Consider the following 22,147-nt stretch of genomic DNA (forward strand, 5'->3'; position numbering starts at 1 on the left):
AATACCAGCACAAGGTACAAGTAAAGCTTAAGGGGGATTTTTCCCTGTTTCAATATATTGTGTGATATTTTGCGGCGTAGTAATTGCTTCCCATTAAATCTTTTGTTAACTGTTCATAAACGTACCTGGCAATATTTAGCTCACTTGCTTGTATCTATAGCTGCAGGACTGATTTCGCTCGACAAAACTTCAAAACGTGAGCCTCGTAGGATCCATTGTGTACCCGTGTAATGCACGCAGACGATCTGCATTCACTTTTCGTTTCAGCTTGATCAGCTTCAATTCCCGATGGTGGGTAGAAACCAGCTCATCAATCAAACCACAAACTACAGCAAGCCAATCATTGCTGCTTACAAGAATGTCATTCAAGTTGCAATGAAGTTCATGAAACCCGACCTTGGTGACAGCGAGCTCAACGAACTTTCCGACAGGCTTCTTGCTTTTGAAAGAAAGTTGGCAAATGTGAGATGGCATTCTACGATCTAATGTATCACGAGATGTCCCCGTGCTAAACAATGCGTCCGCAAGCGCACATCTAGAGCCTATATCAACATTGACCCAATATAGCATTTATTATACGACTTATTTTTGCATATGTTGTTGAACGACCCTTGTTTGAAAGAATGGTTAGCCAACTACTAGCGATCACTAAAGTAAAGCATTCCTCCAACTACTACAAGCATTGTGGGATGTGTAGGAGCGCAACTTCTCCGCTCAGTCGTACCGCGAAAAACAAGCCATATATTAGAAACATTACACCAATGCGTGCAGTGATGCCTGCGTCTGCGACCCATCAGCGATGCTGTTCGGAAAAGAAGGTTACTGATCACAGCCTTTCCAACCTAGATAGATTACTAAAAAAAATATCCCACTGGTATGAGCTGTGGTTGAAAACTTCACAGAGCTATGATCTGATAGCAAACTTCTAATCTTTACCTGCTTTTCGGGTCTTCATTTTTGTGTTTGTCTCGCATTGTCTAACATGTCACATATGCAAAGTGTTTGAATGCTCACCTCTAATTTATCGCGTCGAGTAATTTGAATCAAAGGAGTGAATAAGTATATGGGTGTCGTTGAATGTAGGCAACATTATCGCAGTTCCACTCAATAAGGCAAATCAGTGAAACAGCAATCCGAAAAAAGCAGGAAGCTTAATGAAAAAATTGTCATTCGCTCACCGTCGCAGAAAGTTACAAAGGGTTTCTCAGAAAGCTTCCCAGTTGGCGGAAAATTTACCCTGGTTGAGAAAGCTAATATGGGACCACCGGCTTCTCGAAACGGTCGTTATGCTATATGAGCTATCGGATGATTGGTTGGTCACAGATCGAGTGTTAAGTCATCGACAACATTTGTCATGATATTTTTCAAGCAAGAAATTGTTCAACCGTTTTCTAACATACTAAAACTACGCAATGGGTGAAACTACAAAACTTTAATTCATTTGGCCCAACGAACTAGCACTCCAATTTTAATTTTGAAAAGCTAAAAGTAAGAAGCTGCAAGAACATTTAAAGTCGAAAGGTCAAATTCTGATTAAATGCGTGTATAGTGGGCTTCATTCCCATGCAGCCCCAAGAGCACGCCGGCGCCGCACGTAGCCACAATCCAAAAGATATCCTACTAATATTATCCTGAAACTATGCTTACGGACAGTTTGTAGTATGCCATCATGTAATTAATTCTGTTTCTTAAGTTCAGACATGTAAAAATGTCATTTTGCGATGTACATTTCCTACTAAGGAAGTTGCCCTCCGCTCTATTTTGAGTGCCTTGCTTGTGACTAAAGAACTTCGCCTCTGAGAGTACGAGCCAAATGCGGACTATTTGCAGGTTCACACGACATTTAGGATTCAACACAGCCTTTTCTTATTCCAGATGACAGCACCCCCTGAAGAGAGGAGAGACACGATGAAGATTTATCACAGAACCACCATTGATGAACTGGAGAGAAAGTTTTCTTACGTAAGCAACCTTTCAAGGCTTTGCCATGAGATAGCATAAAAAGGGCAGTGCTCTCCAAATGCGTTTATGACAGAAGATTTCGTTCCTCAAACTTACGGCAGCAATTTTCCTCTTTCAGGTACCTATTCGCGCTTTACTTCAGAATGAGTTCTGTCGAGTAAACATTACGTTAGCTCACAACGAGACTGTTGAACTGTTCGCTCTGGAGTACTACAAAAAACTAAACGAATTTCTAAGATGTGCCGACACGTAAGTGAACAAACAACTTGCGTACTGTATCTAGAATGATTGCTATACCAAATTTTCAAGAAGTTAAAGAATACATGTTGCATTTTGCAAGTGTGTAACATTTTGCTCTTCCCCCCATATTCTAAGAAGCACTATGAGCAGAGAACCACAGAACAAGTTCTCACACAGACGAGAGCTTGAGACTGCCACAAGCACGTTAAATACCATGATAAATAATACTTTCTCTTACTTCAAGAATGTCCGGTCACAGAGAACAACATTTCGTCGAAAGTCTCGCGTCTTATCAACATAATTTCTGACCTCCTTGAAAGAGAGCGCCCCAAGATACTCAGCTCTCTCTGCAAATGAGTAGTACGTAGTTACATCTATTTATTACGAACGCACTATGTTGTAAACGGTGGAGGGAGTAAGGTGCATGTTCTTATCAGAAGAGAGCTGTGCAGATTAGTGTTGACCAGCATAATAAAGTACAGGAACGTTACGCATTCCTATCCCGAAAACAAAAAATAAGCTGTGGAAGTAGTTCCCGGACCACAATTTCATGTAAATAATGCGTGTAAGAAAGCATTTCAAATGAACAGATAAAAGTCGGAAAGTTTGAAAATTTTATTCACCTAACGAGTCTGTACGGTCTAGTGGTATATCTCCTGCATAAAAAAACGCATCACCATGGAACTTTCTTTCCAGTGACACGTTGTACAACTACGCTGGCCTGCGTCGCATTCTCAAGTGGGCTGCGACTGGATCCCAAGCATTCCGAAATGCTTCTTTAGAGCTTCGTAAAGCGAAAGCTGGAGTGCGCGTTGAAAAGCCGAGGTGGCAACTGTGCGTCGACTCGGTTAACGCAGCGATGGCCGAGAGTGTAGGCTACATCTACGTGCAACGCAAATTTAGCCATGAGGCTAAGGAAGAGGTAAGCTAAAATCCGCATGAGGAAAGCAGCGATCTCATCATAACAGCGCTACCACAGCCACATTTTTGTTCAGAGAGCCACAGAAGTATGTACATGTTGATTGAACATAATCGAAGCATTCCACAAACATGCCACGCCAACAACACATCCATGGCATACGGACAGCATGCACATCGTTCAGCATGACACTTTCTAATAGCAAGAAATTGTATTTTCTTGCCGAGATATTCCAAATGTTTGTTTCGGGCTCCTATCGCACATTTTTAAAAGATAACATAAGTATGTATGTGAACGTGTCGCTGGGTAATGCTAAACGTGCGAATATGGTCTCGTTATATAGCAAGAGTCAAATGCAATTTAGGGAGATTTCAACATGACAGATTGTAGACGACAATTTTGTACAAGATTTAATGACAAATAGATTGACGTAACGCGGATAACACTTTACCTGGCTCTTCGAAAACATGGCTAACACGCTTAACTTGAGTGTTATTTTTAACAAAGCTAACAACAGCGTTCAAAATTCGCCAAAACTACCAGTACTAGAAGAAATAGCCTAAAAGTTCTCTAGTGTCATCAGCAGACGAAGTGTTTATTTCCTGTTTTCAAAAGAAGTACTCTTTCATTTTGCGTAAGACGTTCCCAATAAGTTCGGTAACAAGCTTTCACATTTAAACAAACTGAAAATTCATAGCAGCACTACATTTCTGGTGTGTATTCAACACTGAAAAGCCGCTGGAACTTTGAGTTACTGTAAAAAAAGCTTTCTTTGCCAAACCATTCCGAACTTTCCTGACCATGCCTGCTGCTGGGCAGGTACTGCTGCTGCCTTGATGAATGGCTCACACGCAGTGCCACACTATATTTACTACCCTCATAAGTGTCCAGGCTGGTGCCCTTCTTTCTTATGGCATTCCTCAGCGATAAAACATATCAGCATCCTTCTTCCAACGACTGTACATCATCAAGAGCAGACTTTAATTAATAAAGCAACCTTTCCCTCCCTACTAACTTAACTATAAGGCCACATTAGCACGCATTTTTCGTAACGTTCCAGCGCGAACAGGGAATTAGCCAAGAAGCAGGAGGTAGACTAAAAATAAATAATAAATACAAGGCAATATAAGAGTTGTCACATTGCATAATACCGTGTGCACGATAACACATGAGCTCACGTGCCAGTTTGCTTTACGCCAAAGGTGCAGAATTTTATGAACCATTCACGAAACCTTCAGCTTAACATGGATTCCAAAGTGTGTGTACATCTACATCATGCCCTTATCAACCATCGAGTTCAAGTGCCACCCGCCGTGGTTGCTCAGTGGCTATGGTGTTCTGGCTGCTGAGCACGAGGTCGCGGGATCGAATCCCGGCCACGGCGGCCGCATTTCGATGGGGTCAAAATGCGAAAACACCCGTGTACTTAGACTTAGGTGCACGTTAAAGAGCCCCAGGTGGTCCAAATTTCCGGAGTCCCCCACTACGGCGTGCCTCATAATCAGATCATGGTTTTCGCACGTAAAACCCCATAATCTCTCGAGTTCAAGTGCCAAAGTATCCACAACCGAGCTATGAACGTGCACGCTTACTGACCAATATTGAAGATTTGCAAGGCTCTTCGAAAACGAGGTAAACGCATTGAATGTATCTTTGTTTTGTTACATACAGGTATCTAAAAAACGAGAACGGCAACTTTCCGATTTTGTACAATCAACATGGCCAAAATCAACTTAAGTCAGCGGCAGATGACGTTCAGCTGCCGTTTGCTACAATTCTACGAAATTAGATGGAACTCCGACGCACCGCAGTAACGGCCGAATTCGGATAATTAGAAGATGGCATTGAAATATACACAAGGAGCCACTTCTAATGAATTCATACCAATGAACATTTACATAATTATCGTTCCAGGCAGAAGACCTTGCCAGAAGGATCATGGCGACATTCAATGAATCTCTCCAAACGCTTAAGTGGATGGATAACAAGACTAGAGCTGCAGCAGAGAAAAAGGTGCGTCGTTCCCTCAATACTTCGAAAACATTGTAGAACACAGAACTCTCACCACACGTTTCCGTTTTCTGACATATAAGTTTTAGCCTTTTTTCCGCATATGCCTTCCGGCGTTTTATTCTGTGTTCTCATTGGTAGCCTTGCGTACTGAATGAAGCCAGAATACGTAATTATTAGTATTTCGAAATAATTCTTCATTGAACTCACAAAAAATTCATTATTGTCAGTTCACCACACAGAACTTACTTCTGCGTAATACAAGTGCACAATTATGGCTACGTAAGTAATTTCAATTCCTTCCTTCCCCGACAGTTGCAGCATGGTATTCACGCTAATATTTGTGGCCCACACACAAATATATCATCACATCTTACTACAAATTTGGTGTGATCTCCATTTCAGTAGTATGTATTCTATTGCTGATCTGCAAACATTCTATGGTACTAACCATCGGTACCAACTAAGCAAGCAAGATGTGACGCGAACATATTGTCACAGAAAGCTTCATTGTGAACAAGCAACAGGAATGTAAACTAAATATTAGCCCATATGTTTGTAGACGAATAACTACTGCTGTGAAATCGAAAGTTGGGCGAGTTGGTACGGTAACATAATTTGGTTGCAGCGCGAAACTACGAAAACTGAGAACCGTGTGTCTTGTACACAGGGCTGTTTTCAAAGTGACCGTATTGCCATTTGTAATGAAGCGAACATCCCTGCTTTGTTTGCCATAGCAGTTTACAGTGCTCATCCTCTGTGTCTCGTCTACGTCTTCGTCCTTTCGCAGCTGCAATAAAACTGCTGCTGACGTGGAAGATGCAGAATTGGTGAAGTAACACAAGTGCATAAAACAGTTTTTATGCAAACTGCTTTTTCTAAGTTCCCCTTCCTCATTTTGCAGTTGAGTAAAATGGGAACCAAGATTGGATATCCTGACTGGCTATTCAACACGACCTACATTGAGGAACGTTACAAATTTGTGAGTGCGCAGTCATTACACACGTACATGTGCTTCTCTCCCCCAACGCTTCAGTCACGTTGAATGTTTTCAGAGCAGACAGCTACGTATTGCAGTATTCGGGCGCGTAAGTGTGCGAATGTGCAAAAAGCTTCTCTGTGTTTGAGCTTTCTAATCGCGTTTCCAATTGAACATTGCTAGTTCTTTCAAATTGCGTATCGCAAATATATCTGCGTCTACCGGGTACTGCTTAGCTATATTTTGATTCTGTAAACATATGTGCAGGGATCAGAGCCCTATGTAAATTGCCAAGAAAGAAACCTGCGCAACTTTGTAGTGGTTACTATGTTCCGATCCAATCTACAAATGGCTGCAGGGGCACTAGTTCCAGATGAAGTGGCCAAATTTGAGCATGGCGAACCTACCTTCCACACATTTTAAGACTTTAGTATGTAACACCTAAAATACTGAACTTGTGAAACTTTACGATATCATGTGTCTTTCTATAGGTGGTCTGTTTGCATTAGAGCTACATATTAGCTGAGGTTGTAAATGCATGTGTGACGTAGCGATTTGTTGCTCCATTACATATGTTACATTACATTACATATGTTACATTACATATATGTTGGTTTGCTGACGCATTGAATGCCTGCAGCGCAGATCAATGCAGAGGTGGCATAGGGTAAAGGTTCTTTTTCTTGATGTAAGGTCGTTTGGGCCCCAGACAAGCTACTTGTAGCTTTTAGCCCAAAATCACCCTTCACTGTTTTTACAGAAAAACAAAAAAACATAACTTGATTTGATTTCGATGTTGTGATTTTGAAAATGAGATTGCCTGATGACGAGGTTATGTTATCACTGTCGATGCAACGGAAAGCATCTCTGGACATAGCGAAAGTGAAAGGGCGAAAAATGAAGCAGCCTCCAAAAAACAATATAGCCGTAGTACATGCCGATGATTCATGATCGAAACTGCCACCATTTTCCTTCCTCTCTCTTTATCGCTGACAGCACCGACAAGAATCATCATTTAATTTTCCCGCGTGAAACAGATGACATGTGTTCTCCGTCCTCACGGTATTTGTGGCCCAAGTATAGGGCGCGCAGTTGCAACACAGCGAGAGCACATGTATTCTGGTCCCAGAACTGTACCTTCAATGTCATCGAAAAAACAGATTTGGTGATAATATCATTCAATGACATGCTGCGAAGTCCCCGCCCCTTGTAGGATGGTTGCTCTTGAGCGAAGGGTGCTACTAAGCTTCAGCCAGAATCTATTTGACACGACTATTAAATACGCAGTAGACACACCGGCTTGTGCAAGCGCAGTGTTCAGATGCAGGGCGTTTGGAACGCGTAGGTTTTACATTAGGGTGCCTGATTCATGTACAGCAGGCAATTAAGGGCATGTTTCAGTTTATGCAGATGCTAACTTCAGTTCAGATGAAAGTAACAGATGCAGTAACTAGGTCACCAGAAATGACCTATCTTTAACTACTATTAAGCTCATTGTGTCTAACGTTCCAACATAGCACAGCTGAGCATAATGTGTTAGTCTTAGCTGCTGTTCGAGCGGCTTCCCCGAAGTCGCGTTCTGACGTTACCATATGGGAATAACGACGTAAACGAGGACTAACAGGGAATACTGAGACTCGTTGCGTAAGACCTTGATGCTTACTTGTTAAGAAAGGCTTGGTCATGCGAGTCAGTCTTAATGAGGTCATAGGTAGCCGAATATCTTGACACCTAGTTCGTTTCTTAAAAATTTTTGAAGGATACGATGAAGCGTAAATTTTTAGTACACATTGCGACCCGTTTCTAAGTACGAAATAGTTTGTTAGCCCTTTCAATTTGGTTTCGCATTATCAGGCACAAGAATTCTAGCGACTAACGTGCACCGGATAGCCCCAATAGCGTTAGGGTAATATTTGAGCAATGAAAGCAATTGAGCAAAAATTTGAGCAATTGGCGAGCACATTGGCTACTTAGCACAAGCATGTGCTACTTGACGTGGCTTTAAAGCCGCTGCAGACCGATTGCAGTACCTTAAAATATGCAGCTTTTTAAAAAGCGGATATTTCGGAAGCCCATGCAAGCGCTCAACGACGAATGACTACTGCAGGTACCAAATCTTCCCCTCAAGGCACCCTACGGGGAGATGATGCACTCAATAGCAAAAAACAACTGGAAGCGGGAAATGCTGAAACTGCGCCGACCATACGACAAGGATGCTGAGTGAGCTATGAACATAATTTTGCCCCCCCCCCCTCCCCCTCTCCGCCACCATGCAGAAATCCAGAAAGCAAATGTGTTGATTGTATTTAATCTATTGACGAACCTCTCTTGCTTGCACACATGAATGTTTTCGGTATTGAGTAAGTAAAGAAAAGAACCTAAACCTGATAAGCTGCATATATCCTACGTCATTGGTGTTCAATTCCAGGTTAGTTTAGTAAAGCGAAATCAACTCAAAATTTACGAGACGAATACTAGCTATATCGTGAGATGAAATGCAGGGCAGTTCGCAAAAGAAGCGCGCACATTTAAGCTGAGACGATAACTGCACCATCCACTTACTAAAATAAGACTACGGAAAAGTAACACTCAGGCTAAAGAGGGCAAAGACAAAGTTGTTTCGTGCAGTGGTGGCCGTCATATATGTGTCCTCTTAAAAACTAAAACTTTGCACTATATGGATTTTGAATGAAAGCCATGATAAAGGAACATGGTTGCGTACATGCGCAATAGTTCAGCGAGATGTCAAGGTCATCCCAGATGCACTGAGGCAAGGCTAACATTTTTATGCACATGTTGCATTGACGATTACAGAAAAGGCAGTGTGCGTATACGAATTAGTTTTTCTGTCTCACAAGCACTCAGGCAAAGCTAATATTCTTAAACACGCACCGTAGTGAGGATGACAGAAGAAGGAATGTGAGTTTACGAATCAAATAGTCGTTTCGGGTGGAAGTGCGGTATTCATAAATGTGACATTGAATTTCTTCAAAAATTCAAACATGGCGGTAAATGCGGAACAAAAATAATGCTGATGAATTCATCGATGGATTCATTAGTTCCTTAATTGACTCGTGCATTCAATCACTCATTCATTGATCATGCATTGAACTGTGGATTTTGAATCTAGCTGCCTGCCGTAGAGTTGAAATGATGCAGACGGTGTATATCGCTTTTATATGTGCTTGAAGTGCCAATTCACTCATGAATCCACCGAACACACTCCGGTTATCAATAAATCGCTCCGTAAATTGATAACCAATCCGGTTATCGATTTAAGGAGCGTGCAGTTTCATAAATCTGCATATCTTGTATGAAAAAATTAACCAGGCATTTATCAGCAGTGCTTTCCACGCCTCATTTTCTACTTTTGGAAGCAATAAAATATTCTGTGTCTGACTTCATTGTCGAGGTGTACATTCGAAATTTGCACGGTTGGAAAATTTTATTCGACAGCCTCTTCTGAAGAAGGAAGAATGAAGAGAAATCTTTTTTTTCACGGCATCCTGCGAGCACATTACTTTTTGGTAATGCAAACTAGGCAATGTGTTCCACTACGTACGCTACAACAGGACACTCAAAAATCACTCCTAGTAAAATATCGACAGTAATGTACAAAGCATAAAGGCGTCGTATGAACTTCACACCAATATATTGAAGGTTTTCTTATCAGGCACAATGCTCCCGGTATTGGTCAGGTTGTGCAGTACGGTGTTCGTTAAAAGAGGAGAAATGTGTTTGCCAGAATCATCAGTTATGAATCGACCCATGTTGCTTTATTCGGTGCGCCCATCTGTCGAGACGGACGCGGATATCGCTTTTCTCAATTTGTTTAGGTGGCTAGTCGGTGCAGCGGTTGTCAATGCTTTCTACAATCCGAACAGCAATGAAATGGGTGAGTGTTTATGATCATCGTTGAATACGAACAAAGCGTACATTTGTAATTCTCCTTGGTTGCTGCCATGATACTAAGCTATAGACATATAGAGAGAAACTGCAGGGGAAATGCAGGGAGGTTAACCGGAAGAAATTCTGGTTTGCTTCAATGCACGGGGGAAGGTGAAAGGGAAATGAAGCTATTTCTTCTTGAACCAAATGCTAGAAATGTTTACCGCTCTACAGACACAGTATATAACCACTGCGGTCACTAAAAGCGCCCGTAGCACCAAAACATAGCGTTGCTGTATTGGAATGAAATTATCAATCGATAAATGGAATATAAAGTCTATAAAACATTGAATAGTGGAAAAGTTCGCATGCAGCCAAAGCTGATAGACTACCTTCAGCACGCGAGGGAATCTGCAGATGGGAACAATCGAAACTAGAATAATCGTCAATGTGTCAAGAGCTGCATGATGACTATTTCATTTCCTCTTAGTACCAACACCACCTCAAGAAAACAACGTCATGCGCCATCAAACTATAATGGCCAACAAATTATAGAAACATTGAATTATCGTAAATCAGCATCGGGGAAGTTGAGCTCAACTGGCAGTTCCTACCACACGAGACGGTTAACTTCGCATACGACACCTCTTTCTCCAGCTGCGTGCACACCTCTTTATCCACACTATGCTAAAGAAGCTTTTCACAGCCTTCTAAACAAATCAATGTCAACAATCGGCGCATGCTTTCATCCACTACGATCACGCACCACGCATAAATCCAAGTACTTTTCGTGGAAATTCAACATCTGTTGACCTAACTTCTTCAAGAAGTCATCATTTCCAATCAATAAACGCCATGAACGAGTAGTATATGTATAATAAATATAATGTGATATGTATAACGGTAGTGGTAATGTAAATATTTCATCCTCACAATGTTTGTTTTTTTATTTCATACAATGAACGTCTTGGTGAAAAAAAGTGATTCGCTGTATTTAGTATATTGCTACGTGGAAGTGTTCGTGAAGAACCAGTAACATTGTCAAAAGTACGAGTTGAGAAGCTCTTTATTGAGGTAAACATTTGTCGAGAGAGACAGGCACATCATATCCGAAATGAGATTTTGAGAAGAGGAGAAGGTCGTCTTATCCAATTACATTGGTCAAATGCGCCCGCTATTTACACCGTGCATCCCAGAGTAATTACGCTCGTGATCGCGTGCATTCGAAAACGCGAAATATCATTCGCGAGGCGCAAACGACTTGATCAGGATTGACCTTTTGCTATCGAATTCGCGACAACGTACAATACATTTCGAGCACTGTAGCAACGTCCTGCGCCGAGTGAATCTTTGAAAACACAGGCAATAGGTGGAAACAAACACCAACATGAACTGCAATCTTTCATCGTCTATGACAAGCTTCGTTTCCGCCGATGTGTATGTTGTTCATTATTTGTTTACAATTATGATAATCCCAATTAAGAAATGAAATTAATCTATCATCAGTGGTGACAAAATCGTAGTCTTTACATGAGCCCAATGGAAGCGCCGATAAATTTGCTATGGAAAGAATCTATGTTACGTCAATTGTGCTTCTCTTGTGAGGCAGTTATTCAAGTTCGTATTTACATATAATACTGAATGCCAAGTTATTAAGTTAAACTTCTACGTCATTTTTTTTAAATCTGACAAGTCATCATTCTTCTGTGTAGTGTTCCCTTCAGGAATTCTTCAAGGGGTCTTCTATGAACATGGACTTCCAAGGTGAGTCACTGAATAATAAAGGTGCTTGCCCTGAACACGCGTTTTAACTACCTTGAATCTCGTCAGCCTAATTTATATCCAGAGTGTACGAGCTAATCTTTATCGAAACACGCAAAATTTTTTATTGCTATGTTCCAGTGGCCCAAGCAATCAGTAATATTACATGCTTCCTATAGTAGCATATCCAGGACTACATACCGCTCGAAAGTCTGCATTCTGAAAGCCACTTCCTTGCCTGAATGTGATCCACAAAACCTAAATCAATAGGATACTTAGTAAATAACTTATCACCCCTTCAGAGCTCCTGACATATCCATAGATCAGAATTGTGGTGTCTTTCTTGACTAAGAAAACACACACAAAACTTTTGTGCTTAAATTTTTCGAAAATATTCGCAAACCGACAGCTTGAGAACGTAATTAAAAGCTCTGTTTCCAAGAATCAGTAAGACTTAGTTGCTACTTTTAAATGCGAGAAATTTCATTCGATTCAAATCACATTTCACCAAATGAAAGCCCCCCCCCCCCCCCCCCCATGTCTGCGTTCTTCATGCATTTCAGTATAAAAGACCTGAGGTGGATCCTTCTTAACATTTCCTCAACTTCGTTTACCGTATGCGCTTTTCCGTTGCTAGTAGTACGATTTTTCTAAATAATTTCTGAAGACCGCTGCCACTGGATGCACCAAAACCCGGCTTCTCATCTCTTGTCGACATGTAGCTTATTACACCTCTATTCCCTAGCTTCATTGTTGAGGGGCGAAAAATATAAAGTCCATACGCCCCTTTTCTAGAAACTTTAAAATTCAAGTCGCAAGAATTCGTCCTAGTAGCTTTTACCTCACGTTGACGAAACAAATTTCACATCTTCAACGACAGATCCATCAACTTTGGAGCCATTGGCATGGTCGTCGGCCACGAGATGACGCATGGCTTCGACGATCAAGGTGAATATTTGAGAAAGGCGCTAGTGCTGTACAACACTGTCTCGGGTATTGAAAGAACACTGAACCTTTGAACATATTCCAATAGAAGGTTTTACTTCCCCGGCAATCTGCTCGTACGCAAAGGGAAAATAGCACATATTCTCATAATTAGGCATGAAATATGAAAAGGTGCTATACTCCTACTTTAAGCAGAGTATGAGCATCGAGCAAGATGATGATCGTGGTGCTTGTACATCTCGCTTACCCAGAGCAAGAGATGTGCCAAATATTGGGTGGCGTCAAAAAACGCCATCAAGAAATAAATACAAAAGGAATCGAATATGTTGAAAATATATATTGGGAGTAAATGAATAGCGCATAGTTGAACAATTTGACCATATCAATTGAAAATTCAATTTAAAAGAGAGAAAGAAGTTATACTGCATAAATCAGGCCGGAAAGAAGAAGAAGCAGCCTCAGGTTTATCACCTTTGTTTTTCGGTTGCTTAGCTTTCCCCCTTTCACCTATTAGTTCATCTGCTCACTCCACGGATATTTACTTCGTATCTGCCCTTAAAATATCTATTTCACATGTTTAGTCAGTGATATCTTAAAATGTGTGGTGACAAGTATAGTTGAGGGAATTTTCTAAACTCAAGGTCCCAAGTTCGTATTGTCGTCCAGGCCACTACCATTTCTTGCTTGGAGTGGCACCTGACATAAAGAGAAAAAGGGCCGCCGAGAGTCAGGGTGGCTACATTAGTCTAGGTACAACTAATTTTGAGGCAACAACTAACCTATGGGTCCATTTGTACTTTTAGCCATCACCGCCCTCCTGAATCTGGTAACTAAGTCTTGGCCCTCAGTCCCCAGCAGCTGGAAAGCACCAGACAAAGGCTGTGGTTAGTCCTGCTGATCAGCAGAGGGTGATAATATTGTGATCCGGATAGGCTCCCACTGGAAACTGAACCTGGTAGTGTTCCACACGCAAACTGTTTTGAGTGAAGCTCGCTTAGCTGGGTTCATCGTTGCTTTGCGCTGAGTTAAATTAAAGATCAGGAGAAGGCAGGATGACGTGCAAGAGCCCTTGGAGTAATTATGTGCCACTACCATCTAGGCTCTAGATCTACAATCATCAGGCATTGCTTGGGATATCACTTATCTTTTGACCTAGGACAGCTCTTCAGGTATAAACAGTGCAGACTAATGAGCACGTCCTCTGCTAAAGACGCTTTCCGAAAAGGAGAGAATACGGGGGTGAGATTTCTAGTTTTTAGAGATTTAGTGGGCAACACTGATGCATCGGGTGCACGGTAAAAAAAAACGAGGTGGTCAAAATTAACCCCGACTCATCCACTACGGCGTGCCTCAATCAGATCGTGGCTTTGACACATAAAACCCCGGTAATGAAATACAGCGGTAATGAAAGCATGGCAGTCATCGTAATAAATCTAAGTGGGATATATATATATTAAAGGTATTACAAACCTGTTCTCCAACATCCAAACATGATGATGAAGTATAGCAGTTCTATGAGCAGGTTAAAAGTTTAAAATGAAATTGCAGGGTTTTACGTGCCAAAACCACGATCTGATTATGAGACACGCCGCAGTGGGGCAGTCCGGCTTAACTTTGACCCGCTGGGGCTCTTTATCATGCACCCGATGCACGGTACACGGGTGTTCTTGCATTTCACTCCGATTGAAATACGGCCTCCGCGGCCAGGATTCGATCCCGCGATCTCGTGCTTAGCAGTGCAACGCAATAGCTGGTAAGCCAACACGGCGGGTAGCAGGTTGAATCAACAATGACAAAGGCTCGGATCACGCCGTTGGCATATGCGGCATCGACTCAAGAACTATAGAACATATGTTGGTAGAGTATGGCGTGAAAAACAATGCCGATAAGAAATACCTCCTTCAGGAAGCGCAGTGGCCATAAGGGGACTTGCAAAAACCCAAATGGATAAACGACGAACCGAATTGATTACATGGTATCCGCAGACCCCACCGTTATGGAACAAGAAGGATTAGGTAGGGTAATGGTCAGGCTACAGAAGTTCAAAACTGCTCTCAGTTTTAACAGAAAGACAATTATACAGGAAGAAACAGTCAACCTCGTGGCAGTTAAGGGAAGAACCTATGAATTCAGGCTAGCACACGTGAACAAACATGCCGCTTTGGAATATATAGATAACTGTACGACAGAAATAACAAATAAAAATTTAAGGAAGATAAGTTCGGAGTATGTGATCAAAGTTCGAGGTAAAGCAACAAGAAATCACAGAGGCAAGCCATTCCATTAACAAAAGAAGTAATGAAGAAAAGACATTTCGAAAATATTTAACTTCAGAGATCCTATAAAATTACCAGAAGCGTCCGAACTCATCAAGAAAATTAGTCGCCTTCAGTATTTAACATGGGGAAGATTAAGGAAGTAAAAAAATGTCACAGTTTCGCCGTAAGGGCGAAGCAATGAATGCGATAGCAACACAGCAATGTCATACGAAGTAAGGTGAGCTGCTTTGGTAGCAATATGAATTGTAGTAAACATGCGCTGATTAAGTAAGCAGGTGTGCTGCGGCATAAGTAGACCGACATGAAGAAAGACTCGATGACCACGAGAAGGCGCGTGTGAAACGGTGGTGTTGATGAGAAGCGCTTCCCGTGGGCAGCGTGTGCGAAGGGACACACCTGTAGTGCTGCACTGCCGATCCGGGCAGCATTGCATGTGTAGCGTTCGTTGGAAAATGTGGCCCGACTATTACTAACTGAATGAACAAGCGTGGTGTGAGCGCGCACAAATAAACTTGAATAGATCACACTGAATGACTGGAGACAACAACTGTCAAAACGCTGGCAGCGAGCGCATACGCCACCGCGGGCAAAGGTACGTGCGGTCTATCGCTTCAACGGAAACTGAGCGGCGAATGCACGGCGCATAAAGGTCAGAGCCGTGTGGAGATAAGAGACGGTGCAGGAGAGCGAGCGACGAGAGCGGTTGTTGGCAGAGTAGAAGTGCGCTCCCCCCCCCCCCCCCCGCGCTCCCTCCGGCGCTGGTTTCCCGCTTCCTTGCTTGCGCGTGGGGGATTGAGTGCGTTCGCTCTCCGTGATAGCGCGCGTCCCCGCACGCTTCCGCTCGGGCATACGGCGCGCGGCGCAGATTTTATCTATAGGGAACCTCACGGCGACGGCGACGGCAGAAATCCGGTTGAAGTGTCCATATAATTGCTATCGCAATAAAAATGAAGGCAGCATAAAATTACTACGGAAACTTGGCACTGCAAGGGACATGATGCAAGCAGTCAAAGATGCAGTCAGCAATTTCGAAGATCTAACAAAGGCAACAGGAGAGTTGTACACTGAACTGTACAATACTCCTCAGCCCAATCCTTACGGGACGTACACTTAAGATTTTTTGTGAACAAACAATATGGCAACTTTTGTAATAAACCTTTCGTGCTCTCTTCTGTTTTGTAATACCTTGCTTTTCTGTGATTTCACCATCATAATGTGCGCTGTTATTCTCTAAATTTAAGAAAATAAATGTTAGATGGTTTGAAATCGGTATGACTGCAGCATTAATGCAATGTGTAATAGTCATATTTGAGGATGCGATTGCAACAAATCATGCACGTACTGATAAAACACGCTATGTAGAACATACGAGATGTTACCACGCCTTGCAAGACATCTGGCACCAAAACAGGCGACACAACCAAGTTGCCGCTCTGTGAGTTTTTCTACTGAAGCACTGAGGAGCATCAGTCGCTCTGATTGCATCTGTATTTATTCAGAAAACCTGAACTATGATTGAAAGAAATGTTCTGTACGAAAAATACGGGTGGTGGTAGGAGCGCATTACAAGATATGTCCAGGGGAAACGTAACCCAGCAGAAACAGTCCATTTGATGATAAAAGGTGGGCGGGATATTGTCCTACAAGATGCCTTCACTGTCTCTTTGCATTGCTAACTATGTTTACTTGCACCAAGGACTCGGATAATGCAAATACCATAGTAGCAGAGACGTTAAGGCATTAATTCATTATAGGCCTATGAGCTTGTTGTCAGTATTGTAACAAATATTCACTAAGGTAATTTCTAAAATAAACAGAGCTACACTTCAATCCAATCAATCGAAAGAGCAGGTTGACTTTAAAAAGGAATATCAAGTCATGGCTTACGTGCACATGATCTATGGAATAATGGAGAAATTTTCGGAGCAGAACCAACCTCCGTATATTAATTTCACGAATCACGAAAAGGCATTGTATTCAATAACAATACCAAAAATCATAGATCTTTTACCTAGTGAAGGTTTTGAGGGGGGGGATACAATTAAAGTTTGCGATTATTTTCATTTTCCTCGTTGACATATCTCTTTCACAAATAGGAAGTCAGTTCAATGCAGAAGGTGCTCTCAAGCAATGGTGGACCAACGAAACTCGCACTGAGTTCACGAAGAGGACCAAATGCTTTGTGGATGAATACGGAAATATTACCGACAAGAAAGCGAACATGACGGTGAGTATTTTTCAAATAGATTTTATTTGTTATAGGAAGTGTCGGTGACAAGTAAAATATGAAGAACAGTGGGAAATATTGCATTCTGCGCCTGACGTTTGTTCAGCAGGTTCAGTAAATCCGAGACTCCACAGTGGTCGAACAAAGTGACCCGAAATTTCGCTCGGGCCCTAGGTTCGAAGCATACAACAAAATTAAGAAAGCATAATGGCTCTAGGTATATATTTTGTGCGGGTATTGTAGGGTTACAAATCCACTCCTCAAAACACTGTTTTCTTCATAGCGCGATTTAACATTTTCTCCTGCGCCTTTCTTGTGACAAACGTAAAATATCACCTTTTCTCACATTATTTCTACATTCCCCTCTCTTAAGCAAACATGTTGTGCTAATGTATTCAGTTTCAAAGTTCGTCAGTAATGCCTGATTAAGTGGCCATTGTTTTCGCGTCGTCACAATAGAACAAGTTGTAGTTAGCACCACACTTCAAAGCACCATTCAATAAAAGAATGCTGATCAATTTGTTTGATTTATTGCAGCTTAATGGAAAGAACACTGTGGGCGAGAACATTGCCGACAACGGCGGGCTGCGTATGGCTTTCGAGGCAAGTTTCATTCATTCTTGAAGTCTTTGTGGCGTTCAATGCATTACAGCAAATTAAAGTCATCTTAAATAAGATAACGCCGAAATAGAATGATTTCACACAATTTCTGATATTTTTATGCATTGCATGCATTAGGAACTTCTTTCAGGAGAACAGCTCTGATTACCTCAGGCTACATGTAACTCAATAAGAAAGGCGGCACATTTTTCTAGTGCAGTTGTTTTGCGGAGGTCATTATGTGTTTTCTCACTAGCACTGTTCGCAGACTGGATGCAGCCTTTGTTTTAACCATTTACACTAACTGTGGACAACATGTTTTGACCTTTTATATCTCAAAGCAGGCCCTGTGTTGTATGCCCCTTTCAAAGCGCACGAGCTGATCAATTTTGCGCTCAAGTTCATATACAGCGTCAATAAAACAGACGAGAGCCCAGAAAGACCACTTACTGTTTTCGTTCCTAACAAGATGAGGGTGGGGTGAGTTTTGGGTAAGTTTGTGAGAGCTAATACCGTTCCTGATATTTCTTGACTTTTGTGAGCGACAGCTCTCTGAAACTTGCGCACCCCACAAACTTCGCAGACAAAAGATTCAGAAACTCCCCTAGGATTCTACACTAATAGATAAAGCGGAGGCCCCTACGACAAAGAAAGAAAAGGATAATTTCTTTTGCACAGTTCACACGATGAACCCACTTTTAAAAGCGATCGCTGCATTCACTTTTCATTAACTGTCTTGATTACGTTTCCGGTATGCAATCTTATATCTCGATAATCCTTTGATACTTGTCTAAACAGCACTTTTAATATATCTGCTCAAAGTCATTCATTAGAATTCACCCCTGCTTTGCAGGCGTATAACCAACTTCTGAAAAAGGAGTACAAAAACGTAGACACTCGTTTGAAGGGTCTGGAAAACGTCTCGGGGAAGCAGCTGTTCTTCATATCCAACGGAATGGTATGTCTCGTTCTAGCGATATATTTAATGGCCGATGCTATCAACTGGAACTTATTTGTATGTGCGAACGCCTAAAACTCGTGGTCATGCTTCATTTTCACAGGTATGGTGCAGCTTGACCCGCCCCGAGTACCTTAAGCAGCAGATTCAGTATGACCCGCACAGTCCCGGTCCATACAGGTAACTAACAACGCTCATGTTACGTCATTTTACAAAAAACGTCGAAGGATACAGGAGAAAGACATTGCGACGGGGGGAATTTCATCTCGCGAAGTAAATGCAGTTTTACTACCCAGCATTTGGGTTCCACGTTTATTTATTGTATGTATATTTTCTCGCAATTAGCAATAGTGTCTCAAGCTATCGGTCATTTTCAGTATTTTTTAGATGCGACGCAGCTTATGGCGGGGGCTTTGTCCGTCCCTCCTTCCGTCCCGCGGCGTCCAACACCCCCACAGAGCATGCGCGTCCCCTCCCCCTCTCTCTCCACTCCGACGCTCCCCCCTTTCTCTCCTCTAGGAATCCTCTACTCTACGGAGCGGCGCTCGCGTCCCACACCCCCACAGCACATGCGCGTCTCCTCCGCCTCTCTCTCCTCTCCTACGCAGTACAATAGATACAATAGATACAAACGAGCAGTACAATAGATAATCTCCTCGCATTCGTAATACATTTGAACTTACCGATATACGCGCAACAGCTAGTGAAATTGTAAGTCTAGTTAGTGCTATGCCAGCGAAATTTTCAGTCGGTTGTGACAACATACCTTTTTTGGTGCTCAATCATTGCATCGATGCCCTTTGTGTACCTTTAGAAAAATATTTCACTTATTTCACACATCTACGTATCCGGTCTTTCTTAAGTTGTCAAAAACAATCTCGATTCAGAAGACTGGTAATAAAGACTACCCAGATATCTACCGTCCTATCTCAATTATAAATAGTTTTACTCTTAAATGCGAAGCATTTCTTGGCGAATATTTGCCACTTTGACAGTATCTATCTAGCCGCCTACGTTTTTGTAGCTCTCAGGGCCGTTTTGTTAACCTGGTATTTACGAAAATCGGCATATTATAACAAGAATGTATGACGAATATAAATCATAGGTCTTCACATGAATAGCATGACACCTGTGTCATGTTGGTCTTGAAACAGCTGCATACGTCTTGGTGCTCTCATGGTCGTTTTATTAACTTGTTAGGTACCAAAATTGGCATAGTATGACAACAGAGTATGGCGAACACAAATGATAGGTCTTGACTTGCGTTTCATGTAGGTCATGAAACAGCTGCATAAAATGTCAGTGACCCACCGAAAAAAACATTAACACTCAAAAACCACTGAAATGTGTTCGGACGTGGGTACTAAGTGAAGGAAACACTAAAGGATTGTGGTAGAGGCCATAGTAATGACCGTGACTTAGCGAAAATGAGAATGACTCAGCAAAAAAGATTAACACTCAAAAATCAATGGAATGGGTTCGGATGTCGTACAAAGTGAACGAAAAGGCTAAAGGTTGATAGTAAAAGTCATAGTCATGAGCATGACTAAGGCTTTCGCCTTAAGGTCTCTTAGCATAGCTAAAGGGACTCCTGAGGACTCATGACATGAATGTCAGGACATGCGTGTGATGTAGGTCATGAAACAGCCGCGTACATCCTTGTGCTCTCACGGTCGTTTTGTTAACTTGGTATGCTCCCCGCACACTGCTTTGCATAACATCAATTTTCACAGGGCGTGGGATGTGCCAGCGTTTTCATGTTTCGAATACATTATGAAAACGAATTATGTCTTTCTTGGAACCTCAAAGTATTCTTACACCCAGACAACATGGGTTTAGAAAGGGTACGTCAACTGCACCAGCCATGTTGTCCTTATCTAACTTATTAACTTCCACAAATAACAATAGCACAGTTGAAGTATATTGCGTGACATAAAAAAGCCTTTGAACTCTTTAAACGTTATCTAGAAAACCGTAAAGATACAGTGCAATTAGCTGATACCCGGTCTAAGTTTCTTGAAACAACTATAGGTATACTCCAAGGCTCAGTTATTGGACCAATATTTTTCTCACTATACATTAATAACGACCTTCTTTGTATGGTAAGAAGCTTCCAATATTTATGTGTGCTGACGATGCAGCTCTCATGTGCACCTGAGACTCTCCGGAACATACCTATATTTGTGAAAATTCAGAGCTTGATGATATCCACAAGTGGTGTTCGTCAAACTAACTAACGTTAAGTACACAGAAAACCAAGTACATTGTTTTTTAATTCACCGCGAAAAATTCTGGAAGAACACTTAAGTACATTTACACTAAATAATTCAGCGTTAGAATGAGTAAATTGTATAAAATATCTAGGCGTTGTACTTCATCAATCTTATAACTGGGAACCTCATATCGACGAAGCCTGCAAGAAACTTATGAACGCTTGTTTTCTCTTGCACAAATGCCGAGACATATTTGACATACCAACATGAATAATTTATTTTAGTGTATTTCATAGCTACTTGAAATAATGTTTAGTTACCTGGGGTGACACGTACCGCACATATCTAGAACCAGCTATAATACTCCAGAAATGAGCAATACGCTTTATGACAAATTCAGACTATACTGCACATACGCTGCCACTCTACCGAAGCATAAGTATCATGCCGTTCACCAGTCTAATCAAATATAAAACTACACTAATGGTCCATTCTAGCATTAGCACCTACTATGCAGTGCGTTAGTTCTTCGCATTTTTTGTTGTTGTTGTCGTCATGAAAGTTGTAACAAAGTAAAAGGCAACTTCCTTGCTCAGCAAACAAAAAATGTTTACGGTAAAAAAAATTACAGCTAATTTAGTCGCCGCATGCAATAACCTCCCACTAGAACTAAAACATAGTAAGAATTTCTCTTGAGCATAAAAATGACAATAATTAAGTCATATATAGCCACCTAATATATTAACTGCTAAAAACCAGAAAAAAATTGTTTTCAAGACGGGTAAGTAATTTGAATTGACTACCATATATAATAATGTTGTATGTTATTGCATTTGTGTATAAAGCCTCTTACAAAAAATGTGTACATACCTGAATGTATTGCTCGTACAATTGTAACAATATGTGTGCAAATGTTATGAAACTTGCCTGTATAATTGCAGGAAACGTTTGAAATAGTATTGCAGTGTAATAATAGTGCTATAATTAGTTCCTAAAGTATTATAATGTTTGTATTCTTATTGTTTTGTTGTTTGACATGCTTTTCTTTCATAATTATACTTGAATGAATCCCAACTAGCCCCAGGCTAGACATTCAGATGCGTTCCTACAATTCAATTTTCGTAAACTGTTTTATGTCAATAAATTCAAATTCAATTCAATTTATG

The 22,147-nt window shown here is 41.4% G+C and overlaps 1 protein-coding gene across 1 annotated transcript in view; it reads left to right on the top strand.

Annotated features, from left to right (window-relative positions):
* Positions 1–22,147, top strand: part of LOC119432499 (neprilysin-1-like) — a 94,042-nt gene that overhangs the window by 69,398 nt on the left and 2,497 nt on the right. Inside the window, exons 7-20 of the mRNA XM_049658846.1 lie at positions 268–462; positions 1,876–1,962; positions 2,081–2,211; positions 2,899–3,124; positions 5,036–5,134; positions 6,036–6,113; positions 8,218–8,330; positions 9,947–10,005; positions 11,711–11,762; positions 12,640–12,707; positions 17,080–17,210; positions 17,748–17,813; positions 18,664–18,768; positions 18,872–18,948. Coding sequence (XP_049514803.1) covers positions 268–462; positions 1,876–1,962; positions 2,081–2,211; positions 2,899–3,124; positions 5,036–5,134; positions 6,036–6,113; positions 8,218–8,330; positions 9,947–10,005; positions 11,711–11,762; positions 12,640–12,707; positions 17,080–17,210; positions 17,748–17,813; positions 18,664–18,768; positions 18,872–18,948 — 1,487 coding nt within the window. The remainder of the gene's footprint in view (positions 1–267; positions 463–1,875; positions 1,963–2,080; positions 2,212–2,898; positions 3,125–5,035; positions 5,135–6,035; positions 6,114–8,217; positions 8,331–9,946; positions 10,006–11,710; positions 11,763–12,639; positions 12,708–17,079; positions 17,211–17,747; positions 17,814–18,663; positions 18,769–18,871; positions 18,949–22,147) is intronic.

This window comes from Dermacentor silvarum, chromosome 11 (genome assembly GCF_013339745.2).
Source record: "Dermacentor silvarum isolate Dsil-2018 chromosome 11, BIME_Dsil_1.4, whole genome shotgun sequence".
Lineage (NCBI taxonomy): Eukaryota > Metazoa > Arthropoda > Arachnida > Ixodida > Ixodidae > Dermacentor > Dermacentor silvarum.